Source organism: Coregonus clupeaformis, unplaced genomic scaffold (assembly GCF_020615455.1).
Source record: "Coregonus clupeaformis isolate EN_2021a unplaced genomic scaffold, ASM2061545v1 scaf0331, whole genome shotgun sequence".
Lineage (NCBI taxonomy): Eukaryota > Metazoa > Chordata > Actinopteri > Salmoniformes > Salmonidae > Coregonus > Coregonus clupeaformis.
Genome location: NW_025533786.1, coordinates 328,641 through 347,050, shown reverse-complemented (window position 1 = coordinate 347,050; position 18,410 = coordinate 328,641). Strand labels below are relative to the sequence as shown.

At 43.7% G+C, this 18,410-nt stretch overlaps 1 protein-coding gene across 5 annotated transcripts in view; it reads left to right on the top strand.

The window, feature by feature from the left end:
* Nucleotides 1-15,213: 15,213 nt before the first annotated feature.
* Nucleotides 15,214-18,410, top strand: part of LOC121532517 (potassium voltage-gated channel subfamily KQT member 5) — a 119,116-nt gene continuing 115,919 nt past the window's right edge. For 4 of the 5 annotated variants that reach the window (XM_045214898.1, XM_045214896.1, XM_045214897.1 and 1 more), the window contains exon 1: nt 15,214-15,782. In XM_045214898.1, the coding sequence (XP_045070833.1) occupies nt 15,436-15,782 (347 nt within the window). In that variant the 5' untranslated portion in view covers nt 15,214-15,435. The remainder of the gene's footprint in view (nt 15,783-18,410) is intronic. The other variant, XM_045214899.1, reaches the window with a different exon arrangement.

Below are 18,410 nucleotides of genomic sequence, written 5' to 3'. Positions count from 1 at the left end.
AGGAGTTTCTAACAGTGTATAGAGATGTTTTGTAATGGATAAGAAAATCACTATAAATCTGCAGATTAGAATAAGTGACGTTAAGAAACTTCAAAGTAGGATTTGTGTTTTATGTTTTATGTTGGTTTGTGAGTTCTGTTAAGTGTTACTGTTTGTCTATGAGGGGAAAGAGAGGAAGTACAGCGGGACTGTCTACTTTCTGTTGTCTAGCTGGGAGAGAGCTGGGAGAGAGCTCCCTCCACTCTGAAATCGCACTGGTGAATGTACTACGCATGCGTGCGATTTTATGACTTTAGAGTTACGTAGAGCAAATATGCCACTCCCCTGCCTGCACTGAGCTGCTGGGAGACGCAGACTCAGAGCAGACAGAGAAGAAAGAAGAGATTTAGACACTAATAGTGTAGTCAGTTTGTTAAATCGACTGTTGTTTAACGATGAAACTATTTGCTTGAGACCTATCGAATTGATAAACTAGAGATAAGTTGTTAAAATAAAATGTTATTGAGCTATTTATACTATTCCTGAGTTAAGTTGTTGGCTTATTTCTTAGAGTGAATGTGAACAGAGGGGTATTGAATGGTTGAAATAACTCAGTGAGTGCATAAACTACTAAATTCTTGTCTGTTTCTTTGTTCTTCTCAACAGCTTCTACCCCCAAGCCATAAGACTCCTGAACAGCTAATCATGGCTACCCGGACTATTTGCACTGCCCCCCCACCCCATCCTTTTTATGCTGCTGCTACTCTGTTAATTATTTATGCATAGTCACTTTAACTCTACCCACATGTACATATTACCTCAACTACCTCAACTAGCCGGTGCCCCCGCACATTGACTCTGCAACGGTACCCCTCTGTATATATAGCCTCCCTACTGTTATTTTATTTTACTTCTGCTCTTTTTTTTCTCAACACTTTTTTTGTTGTTGTTTTATTTTTACTTTTTTTGTTAAAAATAAATGCACTGTTGGTTAAGGGCTGTAAGTAAGCATTTCACTGTAATGTCTGCACCTGTTGTATTCGGCACATGTGACAAATACAATTTGATTTGATAAGAAGGAGGAGACAGAGAGAGAGAGGAAGTGCTGACGAGTGCATCATGCGACAGAGTGTGCTGCAACGGATCAAGTCAAATCAAGGCTAGTACTGTTCTATTTACAAAACTTACCTTCCCATAGAGGATATTTTGTGTGCCTAGCATATTTGATGTTATGACAATTTGACAAGGACTTGGCAACAGACTGATCAATTGATGAAAATAAGAATTGCATTTTGGAGTTTTTGTGCATGAGTGGGTTTGATTAGAGTTAAGGGGGAAATCGAGTACTGACAATATTCTGTAAAATTAAGGTAATTGGGTGCTTATTAGGCAATTGACTTGTGAGTGCTGTAGTGTTGCTGGATTAGAGGTCTTTATTTTTTGGGTTGCTCTGAAGTTGACTACTTTCATTTATTTTCTGATGGGATGTGGTAAGATTGCCACTAATCAATAATTTGGTAAAATAAAATAAAATAAAATGAATAAATAAGTAAATTGATGAATAAATTAATTGATTAATTAATTAATTTGGGGAAAAAATAGAGAAAAAAAAGAGGGAAACAATAAGCTACATAGTCTAAAATAATAAAATAATTCACAATAAAGGAATATAAAAGAGTTGTTACAAGGGGGAAAAATGACATAAAAACTATTAAAGTAATTACTCCTGTTGATGTAGTAGAAAATAGTAATCCTTTAGTTAATGCTATTGTAAGGTTATCTGGAAAGGGAATAAACGTTGGCCTGACATTGAACAACCATGGCCAGTGGAAGGGATTTTTAACCCTGACGTCATCAACATGATGAAAGTGATTGAATAATAGAGAGAGGAAAAGCAGAAACGACCATAAAGATGAATCCAAAACTCAAAAAGTGAGAAGAAAATGAGATGTCTGGAAACTAAGGGTGGAGTGAGGTTCAGGAAGATGGAACTTGAAGATGAAGATGATGATGATGATCAGAGTGATTGAGAAGAGATCATGGGTGGATATGACTCTGTGATCAGAAGGAAGTTGGCAAGAGAGGAAAGAAGGGGTGATGGAAGTTGAAGGAAGAAGAAGGATACTAGAGATTCGATCTCTGATGAAAGTGAAGATGGAGAAAGCAATGAAGATTTGGAGATTAAAGGTGCTTTATGTTCAAGAGGATTTTATCCTACAATGATTAGCAAAGAAGAAATAGAAAGAGATATAGACTGATGCGTATTATGCCTGGATAAAGCGAATAATTTAGAAGAAGTAAGAGAACTGGAACAACAACTCAAGAAGCTGAAGGTACAGAAGAAAAAACTGCTGAGAAAAGGATCCCAAGAATTGGAGAAGAATAATACATTGAGGCCAAGGAAAGAGAGCACAAGTAAGAAGATGATGCAAGATTATATTTCGAGGACAGAATTTAGAATATAAGCCTTTGAAGAATACCGATATGTCAGATATACTTGAGAAGCTGTCTACTCTTCAAGATGGAGCATATCCTTGGATTTCAAAATTGGAAGAAATTATGGTGGGAACACAGTCAGCCATAGGAGACATTAAGAGACTTTTGGCTAATCTCCTTGGGAGTCCAGATATGGAAGAAATTTTTCAGAGAGCGGGACTTAATAGATATGTGGGGACTGAAGTGAATGACTCTGAATTGTTGGCTGCAAGTGGAAACTGGCTGTGGAGAGCACTGAAATATATGTTTCCAACAAATGTGCATTCTGACAACATTCTGATTGATCCACTAGGACAACAAGAAAATCTGAGAGCCTATGTGTGAAGAGTTCATCAAGTGGGGAGAAATATTGTTGGAAATGATCCAGATGTGAGTCAAATTGAGATGTCAATTTTACATTTACATTTACATTTTAGTCATTTAGCAGACGCTCTTATCCAGAGCGACTTACAGGAGCAATTACAGTGGGGAAAAAAAGTATTTAGTCAGCCACCAATTGTGCAAGTTCTCCCACTTAAAAAGATGAGAGAGGCCTGTCATTTTCATCATAGGTACACGTCAACTATGACAGACAAATTGAAGAAGAAAAATCCAGAAAATCAAATTGTAGGATTTTTAATGAATTTATTTGCAAATTATGGTGGAAAATAAGTATTTGGTCACCTACAAACAAGCAAGATTTCTGGCTCTCACAGACCTGTAACTTCTTCTTTAAGAGGTTTCTCTGTCCTCCACTCGTTACCTGTATTAATGGCACCTGTTTGAACTTGTTATCAGTATAAAAGACACCTGTCCACAACCTCAAACAGTCACACTCCAAACTCCACTATGGCCAAGACCAAAGAGCTGTCAAAGGACACCAGAAACAAAATTGTAGACCTGCACCAGGCTGGGAAGACTGAATCTGCAATAGGTAAGCAGCTTGGTTTGAAGAAATCAACTGTGGGAGCAATTATTAGGAAATGGAAGACATACAAGACCACTTATAATCTCCCTCGATCTGGGGCTCCACGCAAGATCTCACCCCCATGGGGTCAAAATGATCACAAGAACGGTGAGCAAAAATCCCAGAACCACACGGGGGACCTAGTGAATGACCTGCAGAGAGCTGGGACCAAAGTAACAAAGCCTACCATCAGTAACACACTACGCCGCAAGGGACTCAAATCCTGCAGTGCAGACGTGTCCCCCTGCTTAAGCCAGTACATGTCCAGGCCCGTCTGAAGTTTGCTAGAGTGCATTTGGATGATCCAGAAGAGGATTGGGAGAATGTCATATGTCATATGGTCAGATGAAACCAAAATAGAACTTGTCGTGTTTGGAGGACAAAGAATGCTGAGTTGCATCCAAAGAACACCATACCTACTGTGAAGCATGGGGGTGGAAACATCATGCTTTGGGGCTGTTTTTCTGCAAAGGGACCAGGACGACTGATCCGTGTAAAGGAAAGAATGAATGGGGCCATTTATCATGTGATTTTGAGTGAAAACCTCCTTCCATCAGCAAGGGCATTGAAGATGAAACGTGGCTGGGTCTTTCAGCATGACAATGATCCCAAACACACCGCCCGGGCAACGAAGGAGTGGCTTCGTAAGAAGCATTTCAAGGTCCTGGAATGGCCTAGCCAGTCTCCAGATCTCAACCCCATAGAAAATCTTTGGAGGGAGTTGAAAGTCCGTGTTGCCCAGCGACAGCCCCAAAACATCACTGCTCTAGAGGAGATCTGCATGGAGGAATGGGCCAAAATACCAGCAACAGTGTGTGAAAACCTTGTGAAGACTTACAGAAAACGTTTGACCTGTGTCATTGCCAACAAAGGGTATATAACAAAGTATTGAGAAACTTTTGTTGTTGACCAAATACTTATTTTCCACCATAATTTGCAAATAAATTCATAAAAAATCCTACAATGTGATTTTCTGGATTTTTTTCCCTCATTTTGTCTGTCATAGTTGACGTGTACCTATGATGAAAATTACAGGCCTCTCTCATCTTTTTAAGTGGGAGAACTTGCACAATTGGTGGCTGACTAAATACTTTTTTTCCCCACTGTAGGGTTAAGTGCCTTGCTCAAGGGCACATTTACGTCATTTAGCAGACGCTCTTATCCAGAGCGACTCACAAATTGGTGCATTCACCCTATAGCCAGTGGGATAACCACTTTACAAATTTTTTTTTTGGGGGGGGGTAGAAGGATTACTTTATCCTATCCCAGGTATTCCTTAAAGAGGTGGGGTTTCAAATGTCTCCGGAAGGTGGTGAGTGACTCCGCTGTCCTGGCGTCGTGAGGGAGCTTGTTCCACCATTGGGGTGCCAGAGCAGCGAACAGTTTTGACTGGGCTGAGCGGGAACTATGCTTCCGCAGAGGAAGGGAGCCAGCAGGCCAGAGGTGGATGAACGCAATGCCCTCGTTTGGGTGTAGGGACTGATCAGAGCCCGAAGGTACAGAGGTGCCGTTCCCCTCACTGCTCCATAGGCAAGCACCATGGTCTTGTAACGGATGCGAGCTTCAACTGGAAGCCAGTGGAGTGTGCGGAGGAGGGGGGTGACGTGAGAGAACTTGGGAAGGTTGAACACCAGACGGGCTGCGGCATTCTGGATGAGTTGTAGGGGTTTAATGGCACAGGCAGGGAGGCCAGCCAACAGCGAGTTGCAGTAATCCAGACGGGAGATGACAAGTGCCTGGATTAGGACCTGTGCCGCTTCCTGTGTAAGGCAGGGTCGTACTCTCCGAATGTTGTAGAGCATGAACCTGCAGGAGCGGGTCACCGCCTTGATGTTAGCGGAGAAACGACAGGGTGTTGTCCAGGGTCACGCCAAGGCTCTTCGCACTCTGGGAGGAGGACACAACAGAGTTGTCAACCGTGATGGCGAGATCATGGAACGGGCAGTCCTTCCCCGGGGAGGAAGAGCAGCTCCGTCTTGCCAGGGTTCAGCTTGAGGTGGTGATCCGTCATCCATACTGATATGTCTGCCAGACATGCAGAGATGCGATTCGCCACCTGGTTATCAGAAGGGGGAAAGGAGAAGATTAGTTGTGTATCGTCAGTGTAGCAATGATAGGAGAGGCCATGTGAGGATATGACAGAGCCAAGTGACTTGGTGTATAGGGAGAAAAGGAGAGGGCCTAGAACTGAGCCCTGGGGGACACCAGTGGTGAGAGCACGTGGTGCGGAGACAGCTTCTCGCCACGCCACTTGGTAGGAGCGACCGGTCAGGTAGGGACGCAATCCAGGAGTGAGCCGCGCCGGAGATGCCCAGCTCGGAGAGGGTGGAGAGGAGGATCTGATGGTTCACAGTATCAAAGGCAGCAGACAGGTCTAGAAGGACAAGAGCAGAGGAGAGAGAGTTAGCTTTAGCAGTGCGGAGAGCCTCCGTGACACAGAGAAGAGCAGTCTCAGTTGAATGACCAGTCCTGAAACCTGACTGGTTTGGATCAAGAAGGTCATTCTGAGAGAGATAGCAAGAGAGTTGGCTAAAGACGGCACGCTCAATAGTTTTGGAAAGAAAAGAAAGAAGGGATACTGGTCTGTAGTTGTTGACATCAGAGGGATCGAGTGTTGGTTTTTTGAGAAGGGGAGCAACTCTCGCTCTCTTGAAGACGGAAGGGACATGGCCAGCGGTCAAGGATGAGTTGATCAGCGAGGTGAGGTAGGGGAGAAGGTCACCGGAGATGGTCTGGAGAAGAGAGGAGGGGATGGGGTCAAGCGGGCAGGTTGTTGGGCAGCCTGCAGTCACAAGTCGCAGGATTTTATCTGGAGAGAGAGGGTAGAAAGAAGTCAAAGCATAGGGTAGGGCAGTGTGAGTAGGACCAGCAGTGTCATTAGACTTAACAAACGAGGATCGGATGTCGTCAACCTTCTTTTCAAAGTGGTTGATGAAGTCATCCACAGAGAGAGGGGGGGATTCAGGAGGGAGGAAAATGTGGCAAAGAGCTTCCTAGGGTTAGAGGCAGATGCTTGGAATTTAGAGTGGTAGAAAGTGGCCTTAGCAGCAGAAACAGATGAAGAAAATGTAGAGAGGAGGGAGTGAAAAGATGCCAGGTCGGCAGGGAGTTTAGTTTTCTTCCATTTCCGCTCCGCTGCCCGGAGCTCTGTTCTGTGAGCTCGCAATGAGTCATCAAGCCACGGAGCTGGAGGGGAGGACCGAGCCGGCCGGGAGGATAGGGGACACAGAGAGTCAAAGGATGCAGAAAAGGAGGAGAGGAGGGTTGAGAGCTAAACTGCAGATGGGACTGCCCTCACAAGTAAGGAGCAAACTGGCAGAGGTGGTTGGACTTGGAAGCATGACAAAAGGTGTCTATAGAGATTATATAGCCCATCAAATGGATCTGTAGAGGAAAAAGGAACACAACTAGAAAGAACAGGACCAAGAAACTCTCAGAAAACTTGATCAAATACAACTGGGGGAGAAGAAGAAGGAGAAGAAATAAGCTTTGGTTATGAAGAATCAGTGTGCACCAAATCAACAATCACTGCCACAGCTTCAACTGAACAAGGTCAAATGCAATTGTGCCAGCCACAACTAGTGGTACAAGTTGTTTCATATCCATAGACAGTTTCTGGAAAGACACAGAATTGGAGAGGAAGATACAGGAGCAAGTGAAGATCATCTGGAGGACAGGTGAACCCTTATAGGGGCAAGGAGCAAGGATTCTAGGGGTGCCTATAAGATCAGAAAGGGGGGTGTCAGCTGGTAGCACCAGTTAGGGGAAAAAGATCCAACAAATGAGGTGAAAGTTGAACTTCGACGAGGAGGAAGACCTCCTTGGAAGAATCAGTATCCATTGAAAGATGAAGCAATCCAAGGGATTGAACCAGAAATTGAAGAACTTTCAAAAGCAGGTGTTTTGAAGACAAGAAAAAATCCTTAGAGTAGGAATCAATTGTTGTTTTGGGAGAAACCATGAGGGGTTGATAGTAGCGCCTCTGGACCTATTAGGTCTGATGATTTAGGAAGCTAGGGGTTAGCTAATGTTGCAAGGGGGAGATTAGGTGAAAGATTACAAAGGAGTAGGGTTTTTGGGAACCATATTTGCTTGAATAGATTGACTATGTCATAGGCAGGAGGACAATCTGTCTGAAAAATAATGTTTAAAAGGGGGTGACTGTTATTCTTGGTTACATTCCTACACCAAGAGGGGAATAAGATGACAAACTAAGCTAAAAGATGCTCAATCGTTTGCCAAGTTTTTGTGTAAAGAAGTCATAAGCAGGTGGGGACTTCCCGATCACATATCCTAAAATTAGTGGGAACGGAATTTGTGGATAAATCAGTGAAATGGTTTTTGAAAAATTAGAGGGAAAGGAATTTGTGGATAAATCAGTGAAATGGTTTTGGGGGGAAATTAGGGGAGAAAAGTCAGACTAAAAAGTTAAGAAAACTAGGGTTGAAGGAACTCTAGGACAGTCAGCTAAGCTACAATGTTAGTAGTAAGAGAGAGAGAACAGTGGTAAAGGGAAATTTAGAGTTCAGTGGGAAGATAGATATGGCAGGAGTTTAGATCTGTTAGGAGCAGTTGCATTGAGAAAGTATGCGTTGTTGAATGATAAGAGAAGAGTGAAGATTGAGGGTGATTGCAGTATCTATATTTACAATTCCCAGCAGGAAGATCAAGGTGATTATAAATGTATTTTTTATAATCAACAGTTTGAAAGTGAGGGATTAGAGTTGGGACTGAGAGTTAATGTAGTGACACTAGTGGTGATAGATGGAAATATAAGTAAAGAGTTCAAAGCTATGGGGAAAATGGATGAATCAACAACAATGACATCAACACTTCAGTCTATTAAAACAACAGTGAGAAGCAATTCAACTCTTTCAACATTGACAGTTATTAAAGCTATAAATATATCACATTTGATTACAAGGGAGCTAATCGCTCCAGCACCAATTTTAGAGGAAAAGACTGTCATTAGGGTTAGGATGGGTGGTACAGCTCATCTTGCTTGTAGATGTGAGAGAAGGAATGTGTAGAGGTGATATTCCTCTCATGTGGAGAGATAATTATGGAGAAGAAGTGTTGTTATGAGGATAAGAAGTAGAAGCTGTTTCACCTAGTGAAAGGAAGTATATTTTGTACAATGATATGAAGTGGAAGAGGGTTATGAGTGATTGCTAATTTATTTTGAGTAATGTTAGAGGGAGAATACTATCATGGAGGTACAGGATGAGTTGTTTGATTTTAATGGAAGACAAGAAGATATATCTGCTCAATACCGCTCGTTAGGGAAGAGAGAAACTAAATGGAAGGAATATGGATTTAATTATTCTGTTTGGAAATTAAAGATGGATGGGCAGGTAGGAATCTTTGGTTCAAGCAGTTAACTCATACTGTAAGATCAGTGAGGAATCTTGAGGGTCCATGTCTGTTGAGAATTCCAGTACAAGGAACATGGGGTTGAATCTTAGAGAAGGTAGCTCAACCTCTATCAAGTACGTGTCAATCTTATGCTTTATCATGGCTGTTGTATCATCAACAGGAACAATAGGGATCCCTAATCTACGTACAAATGAACTGTCAATAAAGTTCCCAGCTGCGCCTGAATCGACTAGCGCCTTATGCTGGGAATGTGGGGAAAACTCCGGAAATTCTATACAAACATACATGTGCACAACAGGGAGCTCTGGGTAAATCAGGTGCCTACTCACCTAGGATGACCCACCATTGCCCTGCCTGCTGCCTCGACTCCCTGGGGAACCTCCCCAGCACCGACCAGCAGTGTGTCCTCTGCGGCCACACTTGGTGCAGGAACCGGCCCCTCCTCTGGTCACCCTAGGAGCAGCACCTCCGAGCTCCATAGGGGTAGGGTTGGAGGTGCTAGGGGATGGAAGGAACGGACCCTAATCCGGACGTCCGCGGGTGGCCAACAGGTTATACACCAGCTGGTTGAGGGTAAGGGTGGTGTCCCTGCATGCCAGCTCCCGACAAACGTCCTCACGTAGACTACAATGGTAATGGTCGATCAGGGCCCTCTCATTCCATCCCGCGCTGGCCGCCAAGGTCCGGAAGTCCAGTGCGAAGTCCTGTGCGCTCCTCTTCCCCTGTCTGAGGTGGAACAAGCGTTCCCCCGCCGCTCTCCCCTCCGGTGGATGATCAAAAACCGCCCGGAAGCGGCGGGTGAAATCCTCATAGCAAACCAACGCTGCGTCTATTCCTCCCCATTCGGCGTTGGCCCACTCCAGCGCTCTCCCAGACAGACAGGAGATGAGGGCGGACACGCTCTTGTATCCCGAGGGAGCCGGGTGGATGGTCGCCAGGTAGAGCTCCACCTGGAGCAGGAACCCCTGGCACCCGGCAGCCATCCCATCATATGCCTCGGGAGCGAGAGCCGAATCCCATTGGGTCCAGGTGACGGAGGGGTGGACATCGGTGTGGGTTGACCTGAAGTTGGGGTTGTGGGAAAATCCCCTCTCTCCCATCGCTCCATGGTCTACAACACGCGATCCATCGCAGTGCCCAGATTCTGGAGCATCGTCACGTGCTGCTGGACGCGCTCCTCCACAGGTACCAGAGGACTGGCTGCACCTGCTGACTCCATATTAGGTGCGTGTTTCTATCAGGTGTCAAATGAGTCAGGCGCAGGACACAGAACTGAGTACACAACGTACTTTACTCTGAAAAACAAACACTAATTTCCACGCAGGGAAAACACACCAGCTCACAAAAGTGTATGACACAACACAACGAACAAACACGCACAAAACCATGTGGGAACCAGAGGGTTAAATAGGGAAATAATCATCATACAATGGGAACCAGGTGTGTACAAACAAGACAAAACCAATGGAAAACAGAAACGCAGATCGGTGGCAGCTAGAAAGCCGGTGACGACGACCGCCGATAGCCGCCCGCACAAGGAGAGGCACCAACTTCGGCGGAAGTCGTGACAGGGTCTTCCATTCCTGTCACGGTCCTCATGAAAGCCAGTTTCATCATAGCACTTGATGGTTTTTGTGACTGCACATGAAAAAACTTTAAAAGTTATTTTAAATGTTCCGTATTGACTGACCTTCATGTCTTAAAGTAATGATGGACTGTCGTTTCTCTTTGCTTATTTGAGCTGTTCTTGCCATAATATGGACTTGGTATTTTACCAAATAGGGCTGTCTTCTGTATTCCACTCCTACCTTGTCACAACACAACTGATTGGCTCAAACACATTAAGAAGGAAATAAATTCCACAAATGAACTTTTAGGAAGGCACACCTGTTAATTGAAATGCATTCCAGGTGACTACCTCATGAAGCTGGTTGAGAGAATGCCAATAGTGTACAAAGCTGTCATCAAGGCAAAGGGTGGCTACTTTGAAGAATCTCAAATATGAAATATATTTTGATTTGTTTAACACTTTTTTGGTTACTACATGATTCTATATGTGTTATTTCATAGTTTTGATGTCTTCACTATTATTATACAATGTAAAATATAGTAAAAATAAAGAAAAACCCTTGAATGAGTTGGTCTGTCCAAACTTTTGACTGGTACTGTATGTTGTAGCAAATTCGGGGGGTAGCCCCGACCGGGACTCAAACCAGCGACTGTGAAGCCAACGCCTTAACCATTACGGCAAGAGGTCTGAACCTCTTGACGAGCTCGCTAGGTGTTGGCCTAAGGTTGCTACACTACTCCTTTCCTAAGGGGGATAGCGTGTCCACCCTTCTCTATACCGAGTACCTACACTGATAAATTACGTTTTATTTTTGTACTATGATGGCAACACCACTAAGTCAATGTTTTAAAGAATTAAAACAGGACCAAAGCGCGCCCTAGTTCTGCCAGTCCCCCACCTAATCAGTCAGTCCTTAATCATTTGTAACATTACAAGGAAGGTTGTCCCTTTTCTTTGTCTTTGGTGTGTGAGAGTTCCCTCAGAATATGGAAAGTATATTTACTTTCTCTGACCACATATTTTAACCTAAAAAGTGTAACGCAATAATTGTTTGGGAGAAGTGGAGTAAGCAAAATAATGGGCAAACAACTCTACGAACGTTTTCAACTTTGCATATAAAACTCTGCAGGATAGCTTTGACTCTGTTAAATAGTTCCTTCAAATAGTTCCTTCATTCATGACTACGTTGGTTTCTCTCACTGAAAGGGGAAGTTGTACCAAAATGGCCTCTCGTTCGACCTCTTACAGGACACATGGCAACATGGGCCCCGGAGATTTATGTTTCACATCCTCTCGTTAGGAAAGCGGAGGGCCCCACGAAACAACATCTGCAGGCAATCTAGCTCCTGCCCCTTGTCACTGGATCAGAGCTCACGACCTGTGCGTGTGTGTGTGTGTGTGTGTGTGTGTGTATGTGTGTGTGTGTGTGTGTGTGTGTGTGTGTGTGTGTGTGAGAGAGAGGACCAGAGATCATACAGCATAATACAGTCAAGATACTTATCTTCCAGCTCCCAGGAAGTGACCGCTTCCATTAACGGCCAAATGATGGTGATCTTTATGGTTCATCAGTAATAGAACACACAGAGAAGAATGGAAATGGAAATATAATCATGGTCATTATTTTCATAATGTTTGTTCTCTTTATGTTGACCTCCTCTGTGTTCTGTGCATTGAGGGGACATGGTTGGGAAACAGCCCAGGTGGCTTACATTCTGCATCTAGGATCCTCCCGTTGGATGACGTGTTCAGAGGAGAGAGTAGATCCCTCTAACCAATGATGCGGGGTCAGATATTTAAAATCCTCCTAAATGGTTAATGTTAGGATTCAGGGTAGGGTTCTCTGATGTTAGATCTGTGTGCACTCTGCTTTGAGGGTTTTGAGTTGTTGAGTTTTCACTGCATGTACAGTACTGGGGAATATAAAGCTTTAAGAAACATCTACTGACACCGTCTTAGGTGCAAGAGGCCCTCAGAAATTACAGGAAGTTGGGCTTGGCACAGGAAACTGATGCACCACATATCTGAGTTGCAAAGAATAACTGTAGATTTAGCAAAAAGGGATGCATTTACAGCATACTGAGTTTTGGTTTAAATCATTTGCCAAGAAAAAATGCATTGTGTGTATAGTTTATTTTGAATTACACAATCCACTTCCCATGCATAATTGAAATACCATACTACTGTGTCATAACTGATGCATAGTGCCTGAAATGCGGTTTTCAAGCATATAGTCAAACAAACAACCAGAAAACGGTTACAGTAAATTCATGTCACTTCAAAACAAGGCCTTCAAAACAAGGCCGGATCTCTATGGCAAGACGCATCATTCATCCAAGTTTCGTCAAAATCGGCCCAGAGCTGTCTGAGATACCGCATGTGACTAACGTACAAACATAAGAACGAACAGATGGAGACAGATCCACAGTCCCCTCCCCGATTTCTTAGTGGGGGACAATGATGGTTTCCGAGACGGTGCAATACAATAACCTACTGAGTAACTAACCAGTAATCACCAGCAGATGGTGTAGTTTTGTCAGATGATCATCAGTGTACGGATGGAGTTTATCTCTGTGTGCCTATCATAAACTGCAGGGACGGTTTGCCCGAAATGCCAGATGGGCTGGTCCATTTTTAGCCTAGTGGACTTGTCTCACTTGGGTATTTTGCAAAAAAATGATCATTATCTGGCTAATAATGGGGGCCTCAAGGGAAGAAATGGGCCGGTGTGGGGGTCTCGAGGAAAACATTTTTCCGGTGTGTTAGAAATGTCAGGGCTGAGTTCTAGTCCCAGTCCGCCCCTGATATACTGTATGCACTTCTGGAGAGGGTGGATTGGAAGGACAGAGGCGCTAACCTCTACTAGAGAGATCCTGTGTGTGCAGACCTGTCGAAGGGTCAGAGCTATGTAGTTAGGTGACAGGGTGCTGACGCTTACAGGCTCTTGTGGTATGGCAGAGCCTGCTGTCATCCAGAGAATATACTCCATTGTCCCCTCTCACTTTTATGTCATTTAATGGTCTTTCTGCCATCAAAACGAGTCTTGTCCCTCCATGGTCAGCACTTAAATGTCAAAAAATGGCCTTACATGATGACGAAACATAAGAGAATATGAAAAATGTATGCACTCATTAACTGTAAGTCGCTCTGGATAAGAGCATCTGCTATATTACTAAAATGGAAAATGGAATAAGCCACTATAGTAGCCTACATTTTTGCAGACACTGTTATCCAGAGAGACTTACAAGAGCAATTAGGGTGCAATTATAGTGCCTTGCTCAAAGACACATCAACAGATAGGCTATAATGTTTTTCACCTAGTCTGCTCGGGGATTCGAACCAGCGACCTTTCTGTTATTGGCCCAACCGCTAGGCTAGCTGCCACACAGTCTTAATGGGTTAAATTACACGTCTATTTGACTGTATAGACTGTGACCAGCCCATTGTATGTGAATGCTTCCAGCAGACAAGCTTGCCTGAGTGCCAGTCTTTTTGTGCTATCATGCCAACTTCATTGTTAGGCTTGACAATTAGCAATTGAGTGTTGGCAAGAGCACAAACAGAGCTGAGACCAGGCTACAGAAGTTCTGAGAAGTGCTATTGTAGTATTGAATACTATAATGACTGCTTTTCTATAACGCTTGCGGTATAGACAAAAGGAAATGTGTGTTCACTGAATAAGAAAATAATAAGCCACATGCCACAACTTCCTCTACAGGCAACAGCTTTACAGAAAAACAACATCTTGCAGCATCGACCATTCAGTAACAAAATGAACTAACCAAGTTCTCCATCCCCCTATTAATTAGTTAACTATTTCTGTTTGTAGATCAACCAAATGTATCATTTTTGTAATTGGGAAATGTATAAGATATAACAACCTATCCAATGTGTAGGTTATTACATTGCACGGTGTCTGGTATTTTATTTCTGGCCATGTCACGTGGTCACGGGGACAGCAGCTGCTGACAGAGAAATTAGAGAAGGGGAGAAGAGGGGATATTAATAAGTGGGAATTCTTCACATAATTATTAATAAATCCGAGACGTTTATAATTATTATTTTTGCTATAGTCTGTCGTTTTGGGTGGCGCGCCGGCGGGTGGAATTCAGAATGACTTTTTCATCTGTGTAGGTTACTGTAGTCTAGATATTTTATACAGATGTCATACCGTTTGCGGTTTATTTTTCCATCGACTGGAATATATTTTAACTTCTGAATGGAAAATTAATTAAGCTATAGACTAGGCCTACTTTATAGAGCATTCGAAGGCGTCTCGTTATTTTGCACTTTAGTTATTTGCATCGTTTTTGCCTAAAGGGAAATTGAGTGCCAACAATAAAATCGTGGTTTTCATGCGACTTGTGTTTCAAGCGCTCAATTGACAATGAAACATCTTTCAATCACTAAGAACTTCCAAGCAAGAGGAACGAGGATATGCTGACACGAAAATATCTGAAGATACGGAATTGTCATCAATACCTTGACAAATACTTCAATTGGAAATCATTAGTGTGGTGCGTTCTCTTTAGCATTTAATGCGCACTATTGGCTGGCCTCAGCCATCATCGTGCACCTCCGCCGCAGACATTTATATCAGAAGCAACAGGCTGAGCACCGCGCACTGGTGAGAAAGTCGCCTTTCATCGGAGAAATTCACTTCCTGTGTGTTTATGCAAAACCATACGAGCCGAGTGATGTCGTGCTGACTACAACTCCCCTTTAAACTATCTGGGATAGGGGTGACAATTTGTTGGAACTGGACCTCAAGACGCGCCCACTTAAAAATCGCGGGCGCTGTGCATTTCGTTTACGCGCAGGCGACACACAGCTTTGGAAAAACCCGACAGTGCATGTGGAGTGCTGATGGTTGACAGGGCGAAAGAGGGCGGTCAAAACACAGACGCGGTAAACAGCGTGCCTTGGCTATGGTTTCATATCTAACTCCAAGGAGCTGGAATACTTAATTTGCTGTTAATTCAGAGAGCTCCTCATCTACACCTCAAAGACAGCCACGCATGCCCCAGAGGACCTTTGCACAGCAGCACTTCATGCCCGCCCTGGTGATGCCATGCCCCGCAATCACAGCGGAGATGAAGGCGGTAGGGGGCTCTGGATGAAAACCTCTCCCGGCCACCGCGCCGAGGGCTATGACTTGAAAGATGTGGAGTCCGGCGGAAGGATGATGAACAACGCCAGTGCTGGGGACGGTTTGCTGTCGGCCTCCAGCGCTACAGGTGCCGGGGGTTCGGAGAGCCTGAGGGGAAACAAGGGAGCCCGGCTCAGCCTGCTGGGAAAGCCGCTGATATACAGCGCTCAGAGCGGCCGGAGAAACGTCCGTTACCGAAGGCTGCAAAACTTGCTGTACAACGTGCTGGAGAGACCACGAGCCTGGGCGTTCATCTACCATGCGTTTGTGTAAGTGAAACATTTCATACATATATCTGCATGGTATGAAGTCTTCTTGCGCAGTTGTTTTATTCCGCAATCCGTCAGAAACTCATGTCTCCACCTGTTGCGTCCACCTCGAAAGATCCTCCTGTGAGTTCTACCACGATAAATGGCTGGACACATTTCTTGGAAATTCATCTCATTTGAATAAGAATGGGGCCATGATGTCTGATAATCTGAAATGATCATTTCAATAGGTTTTGGACTTTCCAAAAGGCAGTCATTCTCTTTTATTTGTATTTTTACCATAGCTCATATTTTTTTTTACTGAACACATTTATAACAGGCAATCATATGCTGCTGTTTTATTTGTGATAGATCCTACCCCATGTCCAACCCCTTGTCAATTAAATTGATGTGCTGTATAGCCGACCAAGACCACTCTGATGGCCAATAATGAATGCAGAGAGAAATATAAAGTGAAGTAAACCCCTGGTTGGTTCTGATGTAGTCCATACATTCACCTCATTCATAAAAATAACCCAGTACCACTTTACTGTCCAATTTTACTGCTAATTCTGCATTTCAAAACCCCCTCTCAATGACTCACACTGTTGAATTGCTCAAATTATTCAAGAGCTATTGTATAGTAAACATTGGACACAATGAACTGTACAGATGCCGTGTCTAACTTTAACCCAGTTTCTCACAGCAGGACAATAATCCTGCAGCAACAGGAAATGTGAATTATTATGTGGATATTTACACTGACTGTACAAAACATTAGGCATACCTGCTCTTTCCATGACATAGACCAGGGTTATTCAATTCTGGTCCTGGAGGGCCGAAACACCTCTGTTTTTCATCCTCTCCTTCTAATCAGGGGCTAATTCAGACCTGGGACACCAGGTGAGGGCAATTAACTACCAGGTAGAAATAAAAAACAGAAGTGTTTCGGCCCTCCAGGACCGGAATTGAAGAACCCTGACATAGACTGACAAGGTGAATGCTATGATCCCTTATTGATGTCACTTGTTGAATCTACTTAAATCAGTGTAGCTGAAGGGGAGGAGACAGGTTAAAAAATGATTTTTAAGCCTTCAGACAATTGAGACATGGATTGTGTATGTTTGGCATTCAGAGGTTGAATGGGCAAGACAAAATATTTAAGCGTCTTTGAACAGGGTATGGTAGTAGGTGACAGGCGCACCGGCTTGAGTGTGTCAAGAACTGCAACGCTGCCGGGTTTTTCACCCTCAACAGTTTGCTGTGTGTATCAAGAATGGTCCACCACCCAAAGGGCATCCAGCCAACTTGACACAACTGTTGGAAGCATTGGAGTCAACATGGGCCAATATCCCTGTGGAACACATTCAACACCTTGTAGAGTCCATGCCCCAACGAATTAAGGCTGTTCTGAGGGCAAAAGGGGGTGCAAATCAATATTAGGAAGCTGTTCCTAATGTTTTGTACACTCAGTGTATATATGTGAATATTTATATTATGTGGACATTTTGTGTAGGGGTTGATACATTTTTTGTTAGGGCAAATCTGGTCTGACATTTTAAAGTGGAAATTACAAACTTTAGAAGGCTTTTTAAACCTTGAATACACTAGAAGTTTGCATTTCCTGCTGTGTAAGACAATTCCTGCAACAACATGATGATCAAATTAAGATACAACATCAGTATATGATCACGAACAATCTTCTCTCGTAACAGACTACGATGTTGAGTAGGCTACAGTGATGAGATTGAGCACTATATAAATTCAAATGAGCACACGCTATATGAGTTCTGTGTACCACCTCTATATGAGTTCTTTATATAAGCATTGTGTATGGGTTATTCTGCAAGGTCCTTACAGTGTTGATATTAAGCAAGTACTTTACTGTACATGAGATCTGCTTCTATAGGCCTACATCACTTCTATATGAGTTCAGTACATGAGTACTTTATATGAGTTCTTCTGTTTGGCCATGAGGGGGACCAGACCAGATACAGGAAAGAGTAAATCTTCACTGTGCCTCTGTGTCTCTGTCCATCTGGTCTCCGTCAGATGGCTCTGTTTGTTGACCAGGCGACCAGCTGCATTTGATTTCCTGCGTGTGACAGCGCTGCTATCACTGTCTGTCTCTCTGAGCCGGTCTGGAGGAAGGAAGTGTGTGTGGACGAGTGCATGGTTCTGAGCGTGTTTTGAGAATCAACATTCTGGGGTTATAGGGGAAGATCTGGCTAGTTTGTGTTTGTGTGTTGGGGATATCTAGAGATCAACTGTGGGGTCACAGTTCCTTGTCACGCTCTTGCATTGACAGGCAGCTTATCAAACTGATCATGTTCTTCCAAACGTGCCTTATCATTGTGCCATTGAGCCATGCAGTAGACCCATAGGGCTATGTGCATGGTGTTTCTGATACAGTTCAGTATATATACATTATTTGACAATTCTTTCCCTACCCACTGCCATGTAAGAAATGAGGACAATATTCTTACTACCCATAAAGCATCACTGTATTATTGCTCAGTGATGTCATCGTGTCTGGGGTCATCATGTCTGGAGGGGGGTGTCCTTTTTTATGATCCCCTGAAGAGAGTGTGTCCATTTCACGTCCCCTAGTTGTTCATGTATGTGTAAATGATAGATACACACACACAC